The sequence below is a fragment of the Mixophyes fleayi genome, chromosome 2 (genome assembly GCF_038048845.1).
Source record: "Mixophyes fleayi isolate aMixFle1 chromosome 2, aMixFle1.hap1, whole genome shotgun sequence".
Taxonomy (NCBI): Eukaryota; Metazoa; Chordata; class Amphibia; order Anura; family Limnodynastidae; genus Mixophyes; species Mixophyes fleayi.
In genome coordinates, this window is record NC_134403.1 from 326,773,577 (window position 1) to 326,796,790 (window position 23,214).

A 23,214-nucleotide genomic window follows, 5' to 3' on the forward strand; every position below is an offset into this window, starting at 1 on the left:
GACCTAAACCTCTAATTGCACAGGTTTCAGCCTGCACTGAATATACTCCTTGCGCCCCAGTAGCTGTGCTGAGAGTTGTAGTGTTATTTGTTTACTGTATTGTACTGTTATACCATGTACTGTCTTGTTGTGTGCCCTCTGTACGGCGTGCAGACCTCATGTGGCGCCCTATAAATAAAGATTATTAATAATAATAATAATAATATAAATTATATATCTTTATCGGGATGCATTTTGCTAGTTCACTTCTACTGGAAAGCGCATTTCATGGTGCACTTCGACCAATGTAATAAAGAAGCCTCATAAATACAAAGTGACATGTGATAAAGACAGTTCTGATTTTCCCTTCCTCTCATGATTACTTTAAGACATAGTGTGGGAAAGGGCGTAATTTACCCCGGTCCAATAACCAGAACAGGACTTGTCCAGCAGGGAAAGGTACAAACAGGGTTTTGGATCCTGCTGTTACCTTAAGGAAGGATTTTACTCACAGGTGCGGGACATGGGTGTGATTACTGTAGTGTGGTTGTTGAGAATAAAAGGATTGTGGGATCTGGTGGGCGGGGCTTCCGACGGTGAATAGTATCCGGATGATAGCTAGGGCTGGTGGGTTTAATTTAGTGTTAGGAAGCCGTGGAACATTTAATGTTTGTGTGACGGTGTTGTTGTGACAGAATAAAACAGCAACTGCTTAAGAAGACCAGAGTAAGGAGTCACTCATTTGGTAATTCTTACAATAGCTAAACCAAGAAGTATTTTAAGAGAAACACAGAAAAGTTTAAATTTATGAAAGGAATTAAAGTGGAAACTGAATGGACTTTGAAGTAACGATTTTACGCATTTTACGGAGCATCAGTCAACCTGGCACGAATACATTGATTTTATGGGCGTGTCTTGAAAGGCCGTGAAGTTGGCCCGCGCCTTATAATGGGTGGGTCATGTGCATACTCTGTTTGCTTAGACGTCTGCATACAGATGAGCATAACATTTAGGTTATGGAGAAGACATGAGTACAAAAGCTGCCTGCTCCCACACCTAATTGGAACCTCCTTCAAAACATTTATATTTAAAAATTAAACTACTGGTTCTTGAAGCTCTTGTATTATAATGCTTCAATACATTTTAAATCCCTTTATTCTTGTACAAAGCCTTGGAACACAGCTTTACAGCCACTACAGTCTTACTATACAGCATGCAGTTATCACTAGTCAGTGTGACCCTCAAGAGCTAATAGACTCCTAAATCCGTATATTTCTGTATGCACCATAACCTTGGGACACATAGCTATGTCTCCTGTCTAGTAAGACACATCTGGGTCAAAGCTTTTATAGTCATAAAATGCATATTATCTATTTTAGTTAAAGTACCAAGGCCATGCTAAACAATATTGAATAATTTATATTATCAGCTAAGAATTAAACAGGGAAATACAAGAAAAGCCTGGCTACAATGTCCTTCAAAAGTTGTACATGGACCTATTTTGAACGCATGTAAAAAAAAAGTAATATCAACCACTGGATGCATTGAAAGGCAACAGAGGAGAGGTCTATGTAAAACCAGCAGTGCATGTGTTCACCTGATGAGACCCGGTGTGAGGGGTTTCATTCATTTATTGAAAAGATTACTATCTTATAGTAAATGTCCTAAAACAAATACATTTTGTCTCCAGAGAGGAACTACATAGTAGCGTTTCCAAAATATAAAATATCTCCCCCCCCCCATATCTCTTCTTAGTCAGTCAGTAAATCATCATCATCATCACCATTTATTTATATAGCGCCACTGATTTCGCAGCGCTGTACAGAGAACTCATTCACATCAGTCCCTGCCACAACAGTCTACATTCCCTAACATACACACACAGACAGACAGAACAGAGAGAGAGACCAGGGTCAATTTTGATAGCAAACAATTAACCTACTAGTATGTTTTTTTGGGAGTGTGGGAGGAAACCGGAGCACCCGGAGGAAACCCACGAAAACACGGGGAGAACATACAAACTCCACACAGATAAGGCCATGGTCGGGAATTGAACTTAAGACCCCAGCGCTCTGAGGCAGAAGTGCTAACCACTAAGCCACCGTAAGTCAGTAAATAGCACTGACATACAGGAGAAAGCAGGTGTTAGAAAGACTGAGCTCCAACCACTGTTGTTACTGGTTGGAACCGGAGTGAGGCCTGTAGAGGGAATACAACAGTGCCCATATATGCTGATTAGAATAAATAGGTCCTCTTTTCAATAAATATATAAAATTTCACCCCTCTCATGGTGGTAGGTCACTGTTAGCTACTGATATTATGGTGTGCCTAGGAAAACAATCTTATATCTATATATATATATATATATTGTGACAAAGGGAGTGGTTTGCCACATGCTTCTAAAAGAGGAATTAGGTATTTAACTGGCAGAGAAAGGCTGCAAACAGAGATACACATTTGTACAGTAGTTCACCTAAGTTAAAGAGATACAGATGGAGGATATATGTGTGACAAAATAATAGCAAAGAGTCTGATTCAACTTACTTATTTTGGGGTGGTTTAAAAGCATCTCTTTCCACAGATAGCAGCCAGCTAACAGGGTGTGTCTGCAAACAAACAGAGCACCTGCAGAGGGCTCCTTTTTAAGGGCAAGGTGAGTGTCATCTGCCCATCAAGTGAGGGCCGAGAGAAGAGAGTAAACTATTTAACTATTTAAATATTTAATTGCACAGTCTATTTAATTGCACAGTTGTGACCGATGACAAACAGTGGCCAGTGTCTAGGGAGCTGGTCTGTTACTTTAATGTTAGGGTCACGAGGACAGTGTGTGCAACTTTATGTTAAGAATTACTTTGCCATCCTGTCAATAAAAGCAAAGTACAAAGCAAGAAGGTGTTTGTGTGTGCATCACCTGAAGTGTGCCTGTGTCACTATATATATATTTGTGAATATTTTTTGTAATACTGGATCAGATCCCTTGTCACTTGATTAAACAAGCCCCAAACAACCTGTTATTCTAGATGGTAGATGCTGACAGCAGTCATCAACTGACTGGATTTTCAGGCATGCCTGACATAAACCGATGGATTTTAAATGTCTTTCATTTTTGTCTTCAGGCCCAACACGTGGTGACATTGGACTAATTTTGGTACCAATACTGGTAAATGTGTGACCAACTTAAGGAAGTTGTTCATTTTTTTTTACAAACCCGGGTATTTAGGCACTTCCCATCCCATGTGCCTTATCTATGAGGTCTCCCTTCAACCGCCATCAAATTACAGCCACTCACTGTCAGTCAGAACAGGAAGGAAGATTCAAACTCATTTAGTATGCAAACAGTAAACGCAGCTCCTCAATGGACTAGAGATGTAGCCATTCTATTAAGTGCACATTTACTGCCCACCCCAAGCAGCATGAACAATAATGATATGTTGGATTTAGCAGCGCTGACAGCTCTCTCCACTCTGTTAGCGCAGCGGATGTCGCCTCATGCATTCCAGTAAGAGTGGTGGCGTTGAAAGCAGACCCTATAAATTGGTATATGTTTATCTAACTAGCAGTAAGTGTGCAAAGGTGTACTGCCCCTTTAAGGCAACTTGTATTTTAAGTTTTAGTGGTCTTTTAAACACAGCTACTTCTACAGTCAGGCAAAATGGATACTTTCTGCAGAATTGATTTTAGTTATTTTGTTAAAATAAATATTGCAGACTGGAAAGCAAATACAATTCAAAGTACTTGGAGTGTGGATAAATAGAAGTAATGCAGTCCTGTCTCACACTAATGGGAAGTACCAATTTTTTTTCCTCCCAAATTCACAGTCAAGAGCCTTACTGGAGGTATGGGCGTTCATGTTTAGGGGCCTATTTTTAGAATGCAATGTGAGGCTTTCCCCTGCCAGACAGGAAGCACCACTCCTTAGTTTCAGCACAGCTCATTCTCTGCACCTTGCAGCCAGTCATTTAACTTCCCTTTACAGCTTCTACCATTTCTCAGCTTGATTTCTTTTCCTTATGGAGACTGAGCCCTGAATCTATATTTGATATCATTAAAAGAAAGGTGTTCTCTTGAAAGGTCATCTCTGTAGGAGACAGCAAAGTCCTGTTTCAGAGCAGCGTATGCCCTAACTGCTATTATAGCTATTTAACACTTTATGTTCGGTTGTGACTTATCTGTCCACGCGGGAATCAGAAACCAATTAGGAGACCTACTGCGGATTAGAATTAGATAGAGCTGGGCCCCCAGTTGGCTAACCACAAGAACTATTACTTAAAGGGCAAGCACTGTATGCCTATTGTGGAAACAATATATTTTATAGATGATTCCTGATTAAAACATGTCTGAGATGTTCCTTATTTTTGACATGCCTTGCATTCATTCTGCACCCTATACAATGCAATGCAATGCAAACTCATGGTGGCTATACAGTGAAGACTCCTCCCTCTCAACCTTTGGTAGATATAACATCTTTGGTGGTCATATAATGCACTACTACTTAACGAATCTCTGACAATTACGGCTAGGTACACACTGGAGAATTTTCCGACCAACGTGTTATCTACAACAATTGTACCTACGACTGAAGGTCCGATCACTCGGGTGATTCATGCGTACACGCTGGACATGTTTCAAACGATTCACAAAAGACTGACCATCCGGGCAGCGACTTTTCACAGCCGTATTGTCGCGTTAAAAGATTTTGATTTCATACACGCTGAAACGACATATGATGTCCTTGTAGCAATATTGCTAAGAAATTTAAATAAAGGGCAGAACGTCTCCGGTAAGAACCTCCCAAAAACTCTTAAAAGGAAAAGGAAACAGGTGTATAATTTTGCAAGCAGACAAATCCAATACACATCTATAGAAAGCATAGCTATGTGCTTTTCTTGTAGACTGTGCAGACAACAGTGTATAATTAGGCAAGCAGACATATGCTATACACATAAATGCAATAGACAGCTTCTATTGCTTTTCCGTTACAAGTATCTAATTGACAATTGACAGACGTGTGCACAAAGCACCACGTGGGACAGCTACAGACATCGGAAATTTACATACACGAAAGGAGTTGCAGTTGGTCGTGGAATCGGCCCTGAATTCATACACACTACATGATCGGAAGGTGATTGGAAGAAGTTTATTAAACAGTACAACCAACCTAATCAGACAATTGCCACTTTGGGACGACTTTCAAACATCGTGTGATTCTACACACTAACGCAACATCCGACCGAAAGGTTGTATGTTGGCTGATTGACATGATTATTGGACGAAAAAGCTCCAGTGTGTACCTAACCTAATGTAGACCTCCTAATCTGGTGGCTGTATAAGACAGACACCCAAAACAGTTGCAGCTTTACAATATAGAACTCAGATATTTGGTGGCTATCCAAACAGACCCTCCAATCTCTGGTAGCTTTACAATTCAGACCAGTAAATCTCTGTTGGCAATACAATGCAAAGCCCAGAACTGTGGTAGAAATTCAAAGCACATCCCAGACCTCTGGTGATAATACAATGTCCCAAATCTCTGGTCCCAAATCTCTGGTGCTCACCCCAGACTCCTAGCAGCAACACAGTAGTCCTGCACTATCACCCTGCAACACACCTCTTCAGCTACACTGGGGAGTCGTAATGCTCCTTAATCAGAACTGGCACTCTGATTAGTGAATGACAGGTAATATTGACCAATCAGAGTGCCGGGAACCATCTATTGCATATGACAGCTTCCAGTCACAAAAAAATGGGGGAATAAAATGTCACACAAGGACACAGGGGGCTAAATTCAGAAGTCTCGAAAAAGAAATAAAGAAAAGAAAAATCACGGCAACCCTGCTGTATATAAAAAAAAAAGTGATTTAATAGCACTTGTTATAAATGTAGAAGAACAGCCCATTGCAGAACCGCTACACAAAAAAGAGAAATCTGTACAGGAGAGCCGGAAGAGCAATGTTGTGGCTGTGATATTGTAAAGCAGCATCGGGATGCAGCAGCCCTGTTATTAAACAGGAGATTTTTAGCAGCATTAAAGGACATCATGACAAAGAGAGGCTAACAGCTCACTGAGCTGAAATCATGCCAGCACCAGATACATTGTGATAGTCTCAAGCTGGCACGTACATTCAGATTAACAATGGGCAAATCCTTCAAAGTGAACCAGTCATCCTCACATAAAACTACACTGGTGTCTGCAAATCATCAAATCCCAAATTCGTACAGTAAGAAATTTTTCTCTTCACAATTTTACGTCTCCTTCCCCCGAAAAGTGGCAAAATTCATCTTTTTTTTATACTGAAAGGGTGTAGCGCCCCCCCCATTTCTTTTTTTTATATTCCGTAGATACTCGCAATTAGACAGGAAATGTCAGCAAGTAAATGAGATAAATAATAAACAAGGCATTTCTGAAACTAATGACAAGTACAGTAACATAATCAAGCGTGCCCTTAAGACTCATTTCTTTATTCAAGTCTATCAGTCGTCCTCCTAACTCCCTTGTCCTGGCTCTCTCCCCCAGTTAGTACCACCCTATTTGTGTCTCCCCCTTCCCTTTAGAATGTAAGCTCTCATGAGCAGGGCCCTCTTTCCTTGTGTGCTACTTCCACTGTTGCTTCACCCTCTGTACCTCTTGGCCTGCTTCGCTAGCCCTGTTTTCCCTGTCTTTTTAGGCTTTGGCCTTCTTCTCGCTGATTTCTACTATCCCTTTCACTATCTGTCCCAGAAATAATCTGATTTGCTTTACCCTGTCACCTGTGTCTGTATATATTTTGGTATCTTGTTGTGTCTTGGTTCTGTTTTCTGTATATGTAATTTACGGCGCTGCGGACCCCTTTGTGGCGCCTTATAAGTCAAACATAATAATAATAACAATAACTCCCACCATATGCCTCCCACAAATCGGAACAAGCAGAGTGTGTCGCCTCTTCACATAAAGCTGGGGCATGGCCATGCTATTTTGGGGGCAAACAACATCCCTGGACAGTTGCCTCCCCCAAACTCTCTGCTGTCTCCCGAAAATACTACCTACTGTTACGAGCCGCGGCTCATTTCACCTAGTCGCGTCCCGGCTGTCATAGCAACAGCCGGGACATCACTTTGTGCTTTCAGGTCCCGGCCATCACCGTGGCAACGACCGGGATGCTCTGCCTGACAGCGCCGCGCTGTGGCATTAGACACGGTCGGGTGCACGCGCAAATATCAATTAATTAATTCACAGCATCATGTGGCTGATTAAACCCTGTGCCTCTCCATTTCTGATTGGGTGCTCTAGGAATTTAAGGCAGGGAGGGCTTAACCTCCCCGCTAGTTATAGCGTTCATTACCTGTGTTGTTGCTGACCTGCTATTTTGTCTTCTGACTTTTGATTGATCTACTGTTGTGACCCTTGCCTGAAATTTTGGACCTTGCCTGATTGCCTGTAGCCCTGACCTTTGCCTGAATATTGGACTTCGCTATTTTTCTTGTGGCCCTGACCTCTGCTTGAATACTGGACTTTCTTGCTCGCTGCTAGCCCTGACCCTTTGGCCTGTACCTAAACTCTCTGCCAGCTTCGGACCCTTGACCCTGGCCTGTCTTAACAATCCACTCCTATCTTGGTTACCGCCTCCAATTCACCAGCTGCGGTATATAAACTTCCAGTACACAAGACTAAGACCTGGGGGCATCCAAGTACCTGTGAGAATACAGATCTCTACAGAAAAGGCGGCTGCAATAGGCGAAGACCTCTGGAAGTTCATATCTATAGCCTCTAGCCGTAACACCTCTACAACTTTCCTGGACTCGCGAAAAAGATGCCGACTGTTGGGACGGCAGGACAGTGCCCTCAGGACTATTTGCCTAAATCAGGCTAGTTGACAGATATGTTATAGTATCTATTGATTCAGAAAAAAATTGTTAAATAGAATTTCAGATTTTAAAGGAAAACTAAACTTCTTTCCTATTATCTTAAATCAGAAAATATCATGGGGTGGACAAAGCATGTAGGTTTCAGAAGCCAGTTACTCAAACCTATTTGCCAGCAGGATCTATTGAGGAGTCAGGGAAGATATGTGTCCATTGACTGCAATAAAAAAAACAACTCCCAAAATGTAAGAACAATAGCTTGTTAAGTGCATTGGTTACCTGGCTCCTATGGCTTGTCCTGCATTGACAATTTGGGGTCTATGCATCAATAAGATGCGGTGCAACTAATTATGCACATCGCAGTGTGCAGCGATGCCAATAGGCTTTATGCATAAACCTCTATGTATTTAACGCTCCAAAACTCTTTCCTTATTGGGTTCACAGTTCCAGCCCTAACCCTGTTATCTGTCCTTCATGAGCTGCAATTTCTCAGAGAAAACAGTCACAAGTGACTTATAACTGTGGGGAGAAACAGCAGGAACACAGTTCTCTGTCATATACTTATGTTCATTGTTCAACTTCTGTAAAAGACCACTAAACCCCAAAATTAAAATTTTCATGTATGAACCACAAATGTAAAATACATTGTGCCTCGTTTCCCTGAATTTCCACTACAGGTGCTGTCACTGTGTATGAATTAATCTACCATGTGCATTTCTGCAAAGCAAATTGTTTAGTTACAAAAACACTTTCCTCCAAACATGGCAACCTCCTGTAGAAGAGTGGAATAGTATACAACCTCCACTTCTTTTATGTATTTTAGTCAATTCAGTAACATATAGCCTATGATATATAATAATATTAGACAGTGGCTTTATAAATGACTTTGGGGGAACGTCCCTGTCCCCCAGAAAACATAGGCTGTACTAGGTGTCCTGACATACAAAGATGAATTTAACATGGCTGAGTTTAGTTGCGGATGGTCCAGTTCTGGACATGCGCAGAGTGATTTTGCAGATGATACGCACAAAATCGACATTTACATTCCTTGATGAATCAGACCCACTGTGTAAAAATGTAAAATAAATTGTTGTCTTTTTCATTCTTTGAATAAGATGAGGTATATCCTAAAATTGGTGTCATATAGTTATCTTTTTCTGCTTTAATACAGGTGTTTTTATACAAGTGCTGTGAACGCTGCTGTAACTTCCAAATTATGCGTAATTAAATAATTGTTCGCAAAATTCCATTATCAAACACTGATACTGAAGAAAAGTCATTATAGACAACAGCATATTTCAGGCACCCGCTTGTTATCCACTGATTTCATTACTCTCTATCATCTTTCCAGCAGATAGGTTGGAGTCTGGTCTCCTAGGGCAGTCTCCAGGCTCATGTGCCTAGAGATGCTTTTAGCCTGCTGAAGCCTTGTTCAAAGCACAGACAGGTACCTGGTACAGGGTAAAAAATAAAATAAAACATTAACCGCATCTGCCTGGGAGGCCACAGCTACTGTGTAATAAGGGGCAGCTTTTCATCCTGTACCATCTCAATAGGAAAGCAGGACAGGATACTAAGGGGCCAATTCAATTATCCATGAGGTTCCGATGTGTCTGAGTGATGTTGTAGGTAATGATCTTCGCTTCATTTTACTTGCACCTCAAAGTGAGCAAGGTTTTCATTACCGTAATTGCTGATAATGCACGAAGAAGAAACATATGTGAGAACCTCACAGCACAGAAATTTAGAATACAGTATTATTTCAGCACAGACATCACAGTAATCTTAAGTGTGAAACCCATGCAGTGCATTCACAGCTGAAGCACTTCCATGTGTCGGGACAACAGTTCTCCCAATTAAATGCTAATTGTTGCTATAGGATCACTTCATAAACTTTAGTCTTGTAAAAGTGTTTCATATATCTAATTTTATATTTAATTTTTGTGAGCCCCATTCCCAATTCTACTTTTAACTATATATATATATATATATATATATATATATAGATAGATAGATAGATAGATATGTGACATTATTTATTGGATCATAGTTAAACGGACAACCTTTTAATAAAGACCTTTATTTATGGCGTCATCTGTGCTTTTCAGCTATGTCTTTACATCAGGACAATAGCGTAGTAGATCCAAGCAAAAAACATTGAACTCTGCTTGATGATTCTGATACATAGCTGAAAAGCAATACTGTATTGTTTAAAGCTTAAAAATGGCACATATAAGCCAATAAATGAAAGTAAATGGAAGGTGGGCAAGCACTCAAATGTTCAAAGGAAACAATACAGCAGCTCCACTCATTCCAATAAATGGGACATCCGGAGAATTGACATTCCCTGTTTAAAGTGCTTTATTCCCATATATTTTATTGAAGAAGTACAGAAAATAAAGTGAAAACAATGTACACAGTATATTTAATGCCTTTAATAAGTAAATGACCATTAACTACATAGAGAGAAGGGAGCTTCGGATCTGCGTCATTTCAAATCATATGAGGAAAAGAAAAACAGTTTTACTTTCCATTAACATTTCCAGCACAGCAATAAGAAATGGTATTTTCCTATTTTTAGGTTATTTTTCTGGAAGCCAATGAAACTCTTAGTAAAAACATGTCCCATTAATAAAAATACACCCAGTCTAAAAATATTACTATGTCTCTAACATAAATAATCTTCCACTTACAATACTTACACTAAAGACCAAAGGGTGGAGAATACACTGCACCAGATGGTGTTCAAAACATCCTAGAGTTTACAAGGATGTACAAGTATAACAGGCACTGTGCTACTATGGACAAGCAGTGTACCAAACATATGCAAACTTTATTACAATCATCTCAAAAACAAGGGAAAAAACAAATACATCATTTGGTTAAACTGTCTGACAGCAGAAGAGAGAAGTGAGATCATTATCTCTTTACACAGTAAGAAGCAACTTTCAAAGCCTGCTAAACCCAGGCTACATCTTGCTTCAATAAGGCATAAATAACCATTAGGCTTGGACTGCCCACTGATGTGGCAGGGAGATCCGCCAGTGGTCTCCATGTCTAATTGGGACCTATGGCATGCCTGCCTCATGAAAAACAAGGGATTTAAATGACCTGAAATCCTAAATGAAATGTTGCGCGTGCACACACACACACACTTCTTTATATATATAGTATATTATTATGCATTTAAAGCAGGTCTGTTTGCATTAGAGCAGATGTAGGCAACCTATAGCTTTCCAGCTAATGTGGAACTATAAGTTTCAGCGTGCAATACTAGCCTGCATTAGAACAGTATTACAGATTTTTGTTTCACCTTAGCCTTGTAAGTAGGATGTGCAATTTTAGTTTACCTAGGCTTCATTTGAGTAGTATATATATATATAAATAATATATATATATATATATATATATATATATATATATATATATATATATATATATATATATATATAGTATTATTTCGGTGGGGTATATTTTTTAATTAAATGTACACTTCACATATACAAACCCAAAAGGCTAGCTAACCTTAAGACTAGTCTAGGCTGGTCTGAATAAAACTGCTGACTCCTGCTGTTCTGATACTAAAGGGCAGGGGGTAAATAATGACATTTATTCTCTGTTAATGTACTAGATTTGTATTGGGATCATGATGTGTAATTCATGTACCTGTCAAACATTAAAGTCTGACTTGAAAAGTGGTACATAGGACAGGAGAGATCACAATTCTCTAATGAGTTATGAGGCAGAGAAAAGTGCATCACGTCGTCTGCAAACCAAGGTCAATATTTTGTCTCAGATTGTTCATATCCTGCATTAGAAATGCTGTCATTTAAAGCTGTATTACAACCTAAAGTTGTGAACAGTTTTTGTCATCACATTAAAAATGCTCCTAAACTGGAATGTGTCCTCCTGAAGCACCAAACATTGGCCCCAATATTTGTGATTGCAGCTTCTGATTGATCTTCCTGCACTGACCCCTCCTTCCACAGCATCACACAGCCCTGGATTTTAGACAGAGCTATAAGACAAACAACGGAGTCCTGTTAAAAACGGTCTCATGGAGCAGCCCCCAGGGTACCAGGGTGACTGGTGGAGGTATTAGCTCCTGATGATAATGTTGCTTTAAACAAACACCTTCTAGGTATTTGGCTTTCAGTTTATATTTATAAGAAGATACATCTCCATCCTGGTTATTGAATAATGTTCTGTAAGTAGAACACCCCTGTACAGATTCCTATAGGGATAGGATCTAATTTACAGCAGTATAGTTAAAAGCATACACACAGTACATGCATGGATGGCAACATTTAAAACCAGTTTCCAAAGAAAAATGCTGCTGGGCATGTGCATCTAAATAAATACATTGGGCATTCATCATCATCATCATCATCATTTATTTATATAGCACCACTAATTCCGCAGAACTGTACAGAGAATATATGTCATTCACATCAGTCCCTGCCCCATTGCAGCTTAAAGTCTAAATTCCTTAACACACACACAGACTATGGTAAATTTGATAGCAGCCAATTAACCTACCAGTATGTTTCTGGAGTGTGGGAGGAAACCGGAGCACCTGGAGGAAACCCACACAAACACGGGGAGAACATAGAAACTCCACATGACCCCAGTGCGGTAAGGCAGAAGTGCTAACCACTAAGCCACCGCACTGCCTTATTTAGTGTTAAAACAAAGAAAAAAACATTGTGGCTGGGTCCCGAGTACCGGCTGCCGCACGAGTGCGGTGGCCATCTTGAAATTGACTCCGTCGCCGGGAGGGTTAATACCCGGTGCAGGAGGTGTTAAATCACCGGCGCTAGGCACTGCGTAAAAGATTATTAATAAAAGTGTTTTAAAAATTAATAAAAATGTATTTTAAGCTGTGTGCTGCAGCGCTGGGTGCAGCATGTTAGGGGTTAAACCCCAGAGCCTATTTAAAAACATAATTTAAATGTGAAGTGTTTGTGTAGGTGCTGCAGCGCTGGTAAAGAACCAGCGTTCAAAGGGTTAACTTTGTATATTTCAAATGTATAAATGTGTATTTTAAGTGTGAAAGTGCAATGTATATATGTATAATAAATAAAAAGTACTTACCCTGTGCTAGGGCTGCAGAGGCAGCCACTGAAGCTGGCTGCCGGAGGGTGAAGGGGATCCAGGGCTGCCTCCTGGAATTAAATGGGTCCAGGAGGTGCAGAGCCTCCTGGGGGCCCCAGGAAGCCATGTCCTTAGTTGGAGCTCCAATAGCTTCAACTAGCGACAGGGACTGCTGCCCTGGGGTCCCTGGAAGTCAGTTTGGGCGGGAGATTTAAAACATAAATCTCTCGCCCCAGACAGACACCAGGAGAGGAGAGTGGGCTGAGCCCCCCTCTCCCTGGCAGCTTGTGGACAGGGGAGGAAGTATACTCCCCCCTGCCACTAGCAGTAATGTTAAAGGTGTAACACGTGAATTAAAGGCCTGCACTCTCTGGGCTGATTCACGTGCAGGCTGCATGAATCAGCCCAGATTGGTTAGAGGGACAGGAGGACGGGTTACCTTCTGCTAAGTCAAGTCTCAAATGTGTATAAAAAGGCTCTGATTTGTATTAAAAGTTGTTCTTCTTCTTTCATCTGACCTGATCACTGGTATCTTTAACCAGTGTAAGAGCAAATAAACATCACTTGCTTCAAACACCTGTTTGGAAACCTCTCTATTCTGTGACCTACAGATTAGACCCAACTCTAATCCGTTCCCAGCTGTTCTGAGGTTTGGACCCAGCATCCAGTACCACCACTCTGCCTGCTACCCAGCAGCTCTGGCCAGTGTGATAGGCCAGAAGGGAACCATCTACAGCAACCCTGATCTATAGGACGAGGTCAGGGGTACCAGCCCAGGTACACAAGTAACAGGGTACGCTAGCAGCGTCAGTCACCCCGAAGATACCCGCTACTGGATGCCGTTAAGGAGTCCAGTGGTGGCAGCACTTGTAAACCCCTCCTACTACGGCAAGAGAGCGCATTTGGGAACGAATGGGAACGTTGGCAAAGTAAGCTCAACCGGTTATCAGCAACAGCAGACAGGGTGGCATAGGCGGTCCATCCTGTCACAAACATGTTGCTTTTATGCTTTGCTCCTAATCCTAAATGAGGACCATCATGTATACAACAATCTCCTAAAGGACACATATCTCCCAACATAACATGTGCTGTTTGTTTACCTTTCCCCCTCCCTCATATATCCAGCATGCACACAAAATAGGACACTTGATTATGATCTGTCAATAAGCCCACACATATAGCAATACATTTGTCAGACTAGTACAACAATAAAAGATCTGATACATTAAGATATTTTTGAGTGCTACATGTTAGATCTCATGAAATACGATCACATTTTGAGAAAAAAAATTTTTTTGCGTGGGACACAGGAAAAAATATCTGGAACCCAGAAGTTCATGTTACAAATAGTTTAGGTGTTACTTTTATTATTATAGTATTCGAGAGGAAACAAGACAAATATTAATAGCAGTGCACTGTAGCATAATATACTTTGCCTCTATGGTTCTGCATGCCTCAGCTTGTATCATCAAAGAGAAGTACCAGCTACTGGAAGCTTGAATTGGAATGAGGCTCCCAATTTAATCACAATTTGCAACTGTGATGTACACAAAGGCAACATTCATGTCATGCCATCTGTATGTGCTACAAAGTTAGCAATTGTTCTATAGCTGTCAAAGAGACTTATGATAAAATAAATAGGTGTACTTTTAATGTTGTACCAACTTTTTCCCACATTACTTCCTGTGTATTCTTGTGATGCTATTGACAGCTACAAATTCAAATCGGTCATTCAGTCCTCTTTACCGTTTTCATATATTACACATTCACTTACTTCTAATCCAACCATAATACAGTGTTTGTTTGTTTGGACAATGTTTGGAAAATTAAAGAAATACTTACATTTGAATGTAGGCATTTCTGCAGTCTATGTCAAATGTCATTAACAAAATGGCACAACACAGCTATCAATTGTACTGTTGGGACAATTATACCTCAATTAAACAATGTACAAATGGTATCTGATACAGTCCAAGGGGTATATTTACTAAACTGCAGGTTTGAAAAAGTGGAGATGTTCAGATTATATCTGTCATTTTATAGAATGCACTAAATAAATGAAAGCTAGAATCTGATTGGTTGCCATAAGTAACATCTCCACTTTTTCAAACCCGCAGTTTAGTAAATATACCCCCAAAAGTTCAAATGATTAAGCAGAGAAGCTGAATTGTCCATGTGACATCACTGGAACTGTTCCTGTGTATTAAAACACTAATCTACAGTCTGCAGAGTATTGTTGTTACCCAAAGCAATGAGAAGCCAATCAGACAAGCTCTGGAGACTGTATTAGTGTAATGTAAGATAGAGAAGCACCAACCTCCCAAGTAATGTCTGATTTACCCCAGGGCAATCAACATATTCAGTGATTTCAGATATATTACTTAACTCGTAAATACATTGTATTCGAGGGGGGAATTCAATTGGCCGCGTTACTTTCCCAATTGAATTCCCAGCGCACTATTACCGACAGTACGGTAATTTTAATGCAGGTTTTTGCTCGCGGCCCTCAAAACTGCAAACAAAAATCAGCGTTGAAATTACCATACCATACTTAGCTGGATTTCAGCTCGCGGGTCCCTGAAATCCAGTGAGAAAACTACCATAATAACGGTTTTTCTGTGCACTATTACCGTAATAACGGTAATAATGCGCGGGCCGCGAGATTTTCGGCGTTTTTGCCGACAATTGAATATGCACCTAACAGTACTAATGCGCACCGTAGTACCGGTAATAGTGCGCGGGCCGTGTTACTTTCACGAGTAACGGTGCCAACTGAATTCTCCCCCAAATGTGGCTTTACTTGCGCATCTAAATCTCAATGTACCTTAATCCAAGAACTTTCTAAGTTTTTTCGTAGTTTTCAATATACGTCTATAACTCTGGTCTCCTTGTTTCTGTACATTGTAAAGTTATCCTTCCTACATCAAATGCTTCACAAATAAACATCATTCACATGTCTGCCTTCTGTTTATTTAATTTTTTATAACGCTTGAAGATTTTAAACAACTATTAAATTGAAAACATTAGAGCAATCACCACTATTACACACATAATTTATGTAGAGATAAAAGCTTCCTGATTTAGATTGGCACACATTTCTTAGGATGTGGTCAAAAACTATATTAGCAATTCCACTGTAATATACATGGGCACACAACAGAAAATGGTTACATCTTGAACTTTTTTTCAATTGCAAATGCTGCCTCCAATGGGGCTATTATTTTACACCATGAACAAATATAGCTAAATTAAAATAAGAAAAGTGATAACCCCCATAAATTAAAAAAAGTATAATACTTAAATCACCTCCATAAACTACATTAGGGGGTATATATACTAAACTGCGGGTTAGAAAAAGTGGAGATCTTGCCAACCTTAGATTGTACGCTCCTCTGAGCAGGGCCATCTCTCCTCCTGTTTCCACCACTTCTAACTCTGCTCTCCAGCTACTTAGCCCTCCTCCTCGAAGGTCCTCCACCCCAAGTCCACTCTCGCTCCCTCCTCCCCCCTGGGGATCTCCCTGTCTTCCGCGCCCTCCTTCTTGGGCCCCGTCGTTTGCAGGTTCCTCCCTCCCCCTTCCCTGCCCTCTCTAGCTGTGCACTGAGCTTACTGAGTTACTGTGCTTACTGTTTACTGTACTGTGCTGTCTCCCATTGTATTGTAATTTGTTTGTCTCTGTACGGCGCTGCGGACGCCTTGTGGCGCCTTATAAATAAAAATTAATAATAATAATAATAACAGCAACCAAGCAGATTCTAGGGTCTGATTCATTAAGGATCTTAAATGAAGAGGTATCTTATTTCAGTCTCCTGGACAAAACCATGTTACAATGCAAGGGGTGCAAACTAATTTTCTGTTTTGCACATAAGTTAAATACTGACTGTTTTTTCATGTAGCACACAAATACTTGATAGCTTATTTGTACACTGAAATTTAAAGTTGATATTTGTGTGCTACATGAAAAAACAGTCAGTATTTAACTTATGTGCAAAACAGAAAATTAGTTTGCACCCCTTGCATTGTAACATGGTTTTGTCCAGGAGACTGAAATAAGATACCTCTTCATTTAAGATCCTTGATGAATCAGGCCCCTAGTTATCATTTGTTTAGTACATTCTACAAAATGACAGCTAGGATCTGATTGGTTGCTATAGGCAACATCTCCACTTTTTCAAATCCGCAGTTTAGTAATTATACCCCTAAGCCTCACTTTGAAGCAGAAAATGACTGAGGGGCATAGGTTTATGGAGCACTAGGAGAAAATGAGTTGAGCAACTTGAGTTAATATCTTGCAAAGTACAGAGTAAGCACACCAATGGTTTGTGCAACAGTGTAATAACTAATTTAGGGCTAGATTTACTAAGCTGCGGGTTTGAAAAAGTGGGGATGTTACCTATAGCAACCAATCACATTCTAGCTGTCATTTTGTAGAAGGTACTAAATAAATGAAAGCTAGAATCTGATTGGTTGCTATAGGCAACATCCCCACTTTTTCAAACCCGCAGCTTAGTAAATCTAGCCCTTAAAGTTTGAAAAGCAAGATAATTGGAATGAGATCAAGCAGTGGAAAAGGAGACTTTTTAGAGCCATTCCATTCTGTGAGCACAATCATTTCCACTGCACAAAAAGACTTGATGTTTGCACCATCTCTGAGCTGGCGGAATCTGGATCTCGTTCTATACTTTTATTGGGGCGCCTGTTGCTCCCTGGACTTCACAGGAGAACAGCATTTTTAGGCGCACTTTGAGCAATGTAAAACAAATCTTCAAACACACAAAGTGCCTAATATTCTCTTACTCTAATGATTCATTTAGACCATAAACAAGACTAAACCAAGGAGTATTTTAGGAGAAATACGGAAAGGTATAAAGTGATAGAAGGTTGGACTTTGATGTGACGGTTACACTTTTGCACAGTGCGCCTCTGCAGGTGTTTCCCTGCACACCTATACGCACTTCTAGCTTATGGAGGTGACACCTGAGCGCGGAGAATAAGCGTGCACCTTGATGTGCACTTGGGGTGAACTCAGACTGCATGTTGTAACTGAGTCTCATTTACAGGAATTACTTCACTGAATTGGTAGCAGATTACTGTAACTATGTATTATATTTTATATAATGGTAACATAGTCAGCAAATATATACACAGAAGACCATGAATGCTCAGGTGTAAATCCAATCGCAAAATATCTGTGAAAGGCATAAAGCTGTAAGTTACCAGCTGAAATACAGATAGAGAGCACAAGTATACTGCATAAGAGCCATGTTCTTATGGCTAGTATGACTAAAAGAAGATTATTTTATACATCACAAAAAGGCATATTTCTCTCCAGTTTTGGTGGAACTTCCAATTGAAAGCCCAGTATCGCTACTCTTGTGCCCCAAATGCAAAAAAAATATACAAAATATAAAAGGGTGCGGTCATCTACAGGCCCTCTTCAAAAGAGGACGGGCCCCATTGTCCCTGATCCCTGAGCCATAAAGTCCATTAGGGGACAAGGGTCTTCAAACCCCTTTGCTTCAAGCTAGAGAGGGGGGTCCCTGGGGTCCAGAATCATCTGCTGTACGAGGTTCAGTGGGTGGGAACTAGAAGGAGCACTCCCCCTTAAATCTCTGGGATTGTGGAGCTCGTAGGGGGAGGAGGGACACAAGTTTGTGAAAGGAACAAACAAAGTGTGAAATAAATAAATAGTACCACATGGTTATGGCACCAGTCTAATGGCCGGGCAAATAAAAATAAGTTCTCCCGTCCAGCTAGAAGGCCAGAGCAAACTGTTCTGTGCCATCAAAGTCATGTGCGGTCCCCAATTAACCTTTTGTGATTCTCTGGCAACCCTGGGCCGCCGCTTTGGGCACTCATGAACCTGGGCTTTCCCCGCTGGCCTTAGCCTACAGGCCAGAGGACCACATAGTTCTGCCAACTCAGGGGGGCCCTGTCTCCTCCTGCTGATAAGAACAGGTACTACACTTGAACTTAGCCCACAGATGCTGGAAAACTACATGTTGCTGAACTCTCATTTCCTGGGCCAACTAATGGATCATTAGAACTATGAGTAATAATAGGAGACTTTCAGGACATGCTCACTTTGAATAGTATTCAAATAAGTGTAATATTACTCTCAGGGAGCATTGCCTGAAGGTTTCCTTATTGCTATTCATTATTCTAGTGAGGCTGCTTTTATGTCTCTTCACACTACTGACTAGAACAACCTACCCTGCACTGATGAGTCCGAAACAGGTAGAAACAGATCTGTCTGCAGATGGATGCTATGTGTCTTAAATCCCAAAGATATTAGTGGGCCCCAAAGACCTTTTGTCACACACCAGATCCACCGATTCTCTGTCCGGGGTCCCCCTCCATCCTCTTAAGGCTATTTAGAATATAATGTTGGGACTAGTATTAAAGTTTAGAGTTTGCATTCGCTTGTCCTTGATTGTTTTCGTTTTAACTCATTTTCCAGAAGTCCTATTGGAGAGATTTATCTGGGACAATTAATTCCTATTGTACTAAGCAGTCATTACAAGTTTGTTATACTCAAGTACAGGCAAGGTGACTTCCTGTACGTTCTGCAACACAAACAGGTCTGATGTTAGGAAAGGGAAAAGCTGGTTGCCTGTTTTCTACCGAATCCAATATAAAAAACTTTTACTAACCTACAAGGCCATCAACAAGGCTGCACCAACATACATCTCCTCTCTTGTCTCAAAATATCTCCCAACTCGGTAACTCCGTTCTGCGCAAGATCCGGGCCTCTCATCCATCCTCATTACATCCTCCCATTCCCGGTTACAGGACTTTTTTCGGGCTGCACCCACTCTATGGAATTCTCTCCCTCGCACAATAAGACTCTCCTCTTGTCTACAAACTTTCAAGCGTTCTCTGAAAACCCACCTCTTCAGACAAGCTTATAATATTCCTCAACCACCTTCTTAACTTCACTACATTACCCTATTACCACCCGTTACACAATTTCACAAAAGACAACTACCCCCTGACCAACATTGTTGTGTGACAGGATCATTTAGCTTATGAGTAACTTTTACCTTTGCAGTCTGGCTGGGCCAAAATGCAAAATGTAGACTTAAAATCATGTGTCAAATCTCCCATTGTCCCATAGATTGTAAGCTTGCGAGCAGGCCCTTCTCACCTCTTTGTCTGTTTTACCCAGTTTGTTTATTAGTTTACTATGTTTGTCCCCAATTGTAAAGCGCTACGGAATATGTTGGCGCTATATAAATAAATAATGATGATGATGATTAAGCTGTTCCCAGCTTCTATTGGCTCCCCTTTCTCCAGGATTATACATTATGTGCCTGTGTAACATCCATCTTACTATACTATATTTGGTAACATGTATTTTTTTTATCAATAATAAAGATGAATAGCAGTAGATTCTTTTTTACTGTTTTTTTTATTTCTTATCTACACCCCCTTCTCCCCCCACACACACACTGCCAGGCACTGGAAACACCTACAGGCTAATTAAATGAGAAACAGTCATTAATAAATTATGTGCAATGTTGCGTTCAATTTTGTCACAAAAAAATGTGGTTACACCCATAACCATAATCTGATGTAAAGAAAAGAAATACAAATAATCTCCTATTAGGCTTATTACAACTTTTAACTGCAAATGTTGTTCTTGTATGAACCAATCAGCTGTGCCACTGCATACAACTTCAGAGTAGCATTTTCATTGGGTTGCAATCTACTGGGTTCCAGTTTTCATTTGCAAAGTTACAAATGGAACCCTAAATAAACTAAATAATGTGTTTGCTATCTGCACTTAATATTCTGTGGAAATGTGGGCAAGCGATGGATTCAATATTCAGAAACTGTAAAAGACATTGGGAATGCAGACCCTGCTATATTACCGATCTCAAATATCTCAAATGAGGAATGCATAATTGTATATTAACTTTTTATCATCAGCATTATTTTCAATTAGGTTATATAAGTTGCCTTAGAACATTCTCTACAGAGAGGAGCCTTCTCATCATAATTATTTTAAAAGATAAGTAAAACACAATTTGATCTCTTTGATGCTCGCTGAATTTTGTGGTGTGAGCACAGATTTCAATTTCAGACTCAAATCCCTTGTTACGTTAGGAAAAACATATTGAGGAAAAATCATTTCAATAACTGCTATAGATTTTTTTTGCATTAGTTAAATAAACGATACTTCTAACTAAGACCTTGGTGAACTTTAAATGAGTCGACAATATATTATTTACAACATATTAACATAACGGTTGATTGCTCAATGTTATGTCCTTATCACTCTACATACTTGCTATGATACTACAAAATCCATTAAACGAATGCTATAACTATAATGTTATTTATAAAGTATTTTAATTAAGTGTATAAACAGTTACTGGGTTTTTTTTACATTTTAATGTTCCCATAATAATGACAGCTTTAAAACAAAACGAGTTTAACAATTTCAACTGAAACTTTTTTAGTATTTGTAAACTTTTGAGCATACTTGTTTATTTTCATAGGAACAGATATTTACAATGTTCGTAAAAAGAAAAAGAAATCATCTCCGAAAAGATCCCCTAGAACATACTTTTCCTATTACACCTATATTCACAGGCATCAGTGCTTTGTGAATGATCTGGACCAGTCAGTTATAAGCACTGGCACTAATGGGAGAAACAGGTCTAAGGATGCTGCTATATTTCTACTTCATCAACTAAATACTACAATACCAATATATGAGTATATTTACTTTACTGCTACTCTGTACCTGAGTTAACAAACAGGAGAGAGCTTTAAGTCATGTCTGAGCCCTGATGGTCCAGCTTGTATAACCAGAGAGCTGACAGTCTGATTGATAAACCGCTGCATGAATGCCTTAAACCCAAACAATTTATTTTGGGTCATACTCACCATTTTGCCAGCGTCCATGTTTTCAATAAGATCTCTCGCAGGTCACTTGGAGACCCCTTGTTGCTGCTGTACACAAGCTCTAGGAGTTATCACGATGCTGGAAGCAACATTATCACACTGTGCACTCTGGGCTACAAATGACCATAGATAGGAAGAAGTAACTAGCACACAGACAGGGTAACAGACCAGCAGTCTGGCTAGGGGGGGCAGGGACACAGCCAGTTGAAGGGAGGACACCAACTTGCATACACAGAGCTAAGCGGATTTAGCAAAATCAGTCAGAGCGAAGAAATAGTTAAAAGGGCCCAGAGAAGTAATCACATGTATTGAGGATGGGCATGGGCAGCACAGAGCTCGGAAATTGGGGTAAACAACTGCATAAATAACAAGAGGAGGCAGAAAAGCAGAAGAGACTCAGTGATGAAGAGAGGGGGGTGGGCACAAAGTGATGCAGAAAGGGGGCTCCAGAGCCAGCCATACAGAAGCTAGGTATAAGTAAATAGCATCAAACACAAACTGTAACAAGCAATAGACAGATGGTACTGAGGCAGTTAAACACAGGGAGTGTTGGAAAAGGAAGAAGCACAGACAGAGAGGGGTGGAGGGTGCGTGTGTTCAGTGCAGACTGGCTGATCGATGCATAGAGAGACACACACTGTGTTCAGGGAGCAAAGGAGACAGCCAGAGAGGGAGCTCTCTCTCTTCAACATCCAGATCATGCAGGCAGCAGATACAAGGAACCAATGGATGGTGGCTGGGGCAGAGCAGTGCACAGAAATCCCCAGGCTCATCTACCAAGAGTGAGAACAAGTGGTCTGGTCAGACTGCCTGGAATTAGACGGTCAACTCTCTTCCTGCTGCTAAGAGTGAGAGAGAGAGAGAGAGAGAGGGGGGAAAGGCAGAGACAGCCCCCAGAGAGGAGGAGCGCAGGATGGAGAGAGGGGGGAGAGCCTGAGGATGGGAGGGGAGGATTGTGGGATAGAATCAGAGCCCCCCCAACTCTGGCCAGACTGTAGGGGATGGGTCTGGGCATGTGTCTATCCCCACTATTACAATAAGAATAGATGGCTATTGTGGCTGGAGGGGGAGGAGGGATGGTGCGTGTTACCGTCCTACTCATGAACCGGCTGCACTCACCACTCATATCCCGTTAACTGATTACAAATTGCACAAATCACACTCATTCCGCCCGGCTTCCTAGTTGATAAGGAGGTATCATAGGGAGATTAACCCGGCACTGACTGATAGACGATGTTTCAGAAGCACTTGTAACCCCTTGGCTGACAGGGGCCTGTGTAATGCTCACTTTCTGCTCTGGAGCCAATAACACTTAACAGACAAACGCGCCAGTGATGCCATCTGCTCCATAATACCAGCATGTTATGCCAGCTCAGCCACACAAGCTCA

At 40.7% G+C, this 23,214-nt stretch overlaps 1 protein-coding gene across 2 annotated transcripts in view; it reads right to left on the bottom strand.

The window, feature by feature from the left end:
- Window positions 1–22,770, bottom strand: part of HIP1 (huntingtin interacting protein 1) — a 79,691-nt gene extending 56,921 nt beyond the window's left edge. Inside the window, exon 1 of one of the 2 annotated variants that reach the window (XR_012688186.1) lies at window positions 21,808–22,770. Coding sequence is in view for 1 of the 2 variants with exons in the window: in XM_075196793.1 (XP_075052894.1) it covers window positions 21,808–21,825 (18 nt within the window). In the remaining variant the exon portion in view is untranslated. The remainder of the gene's footprint in view (window positions 1–21,807) is intronic. The other variant, XM_075196793.1, reaches the window with a different exon arrangement.
- Between the last annotated feature and the right edge of the window lie 444 nt (window positions 22,771–23,214).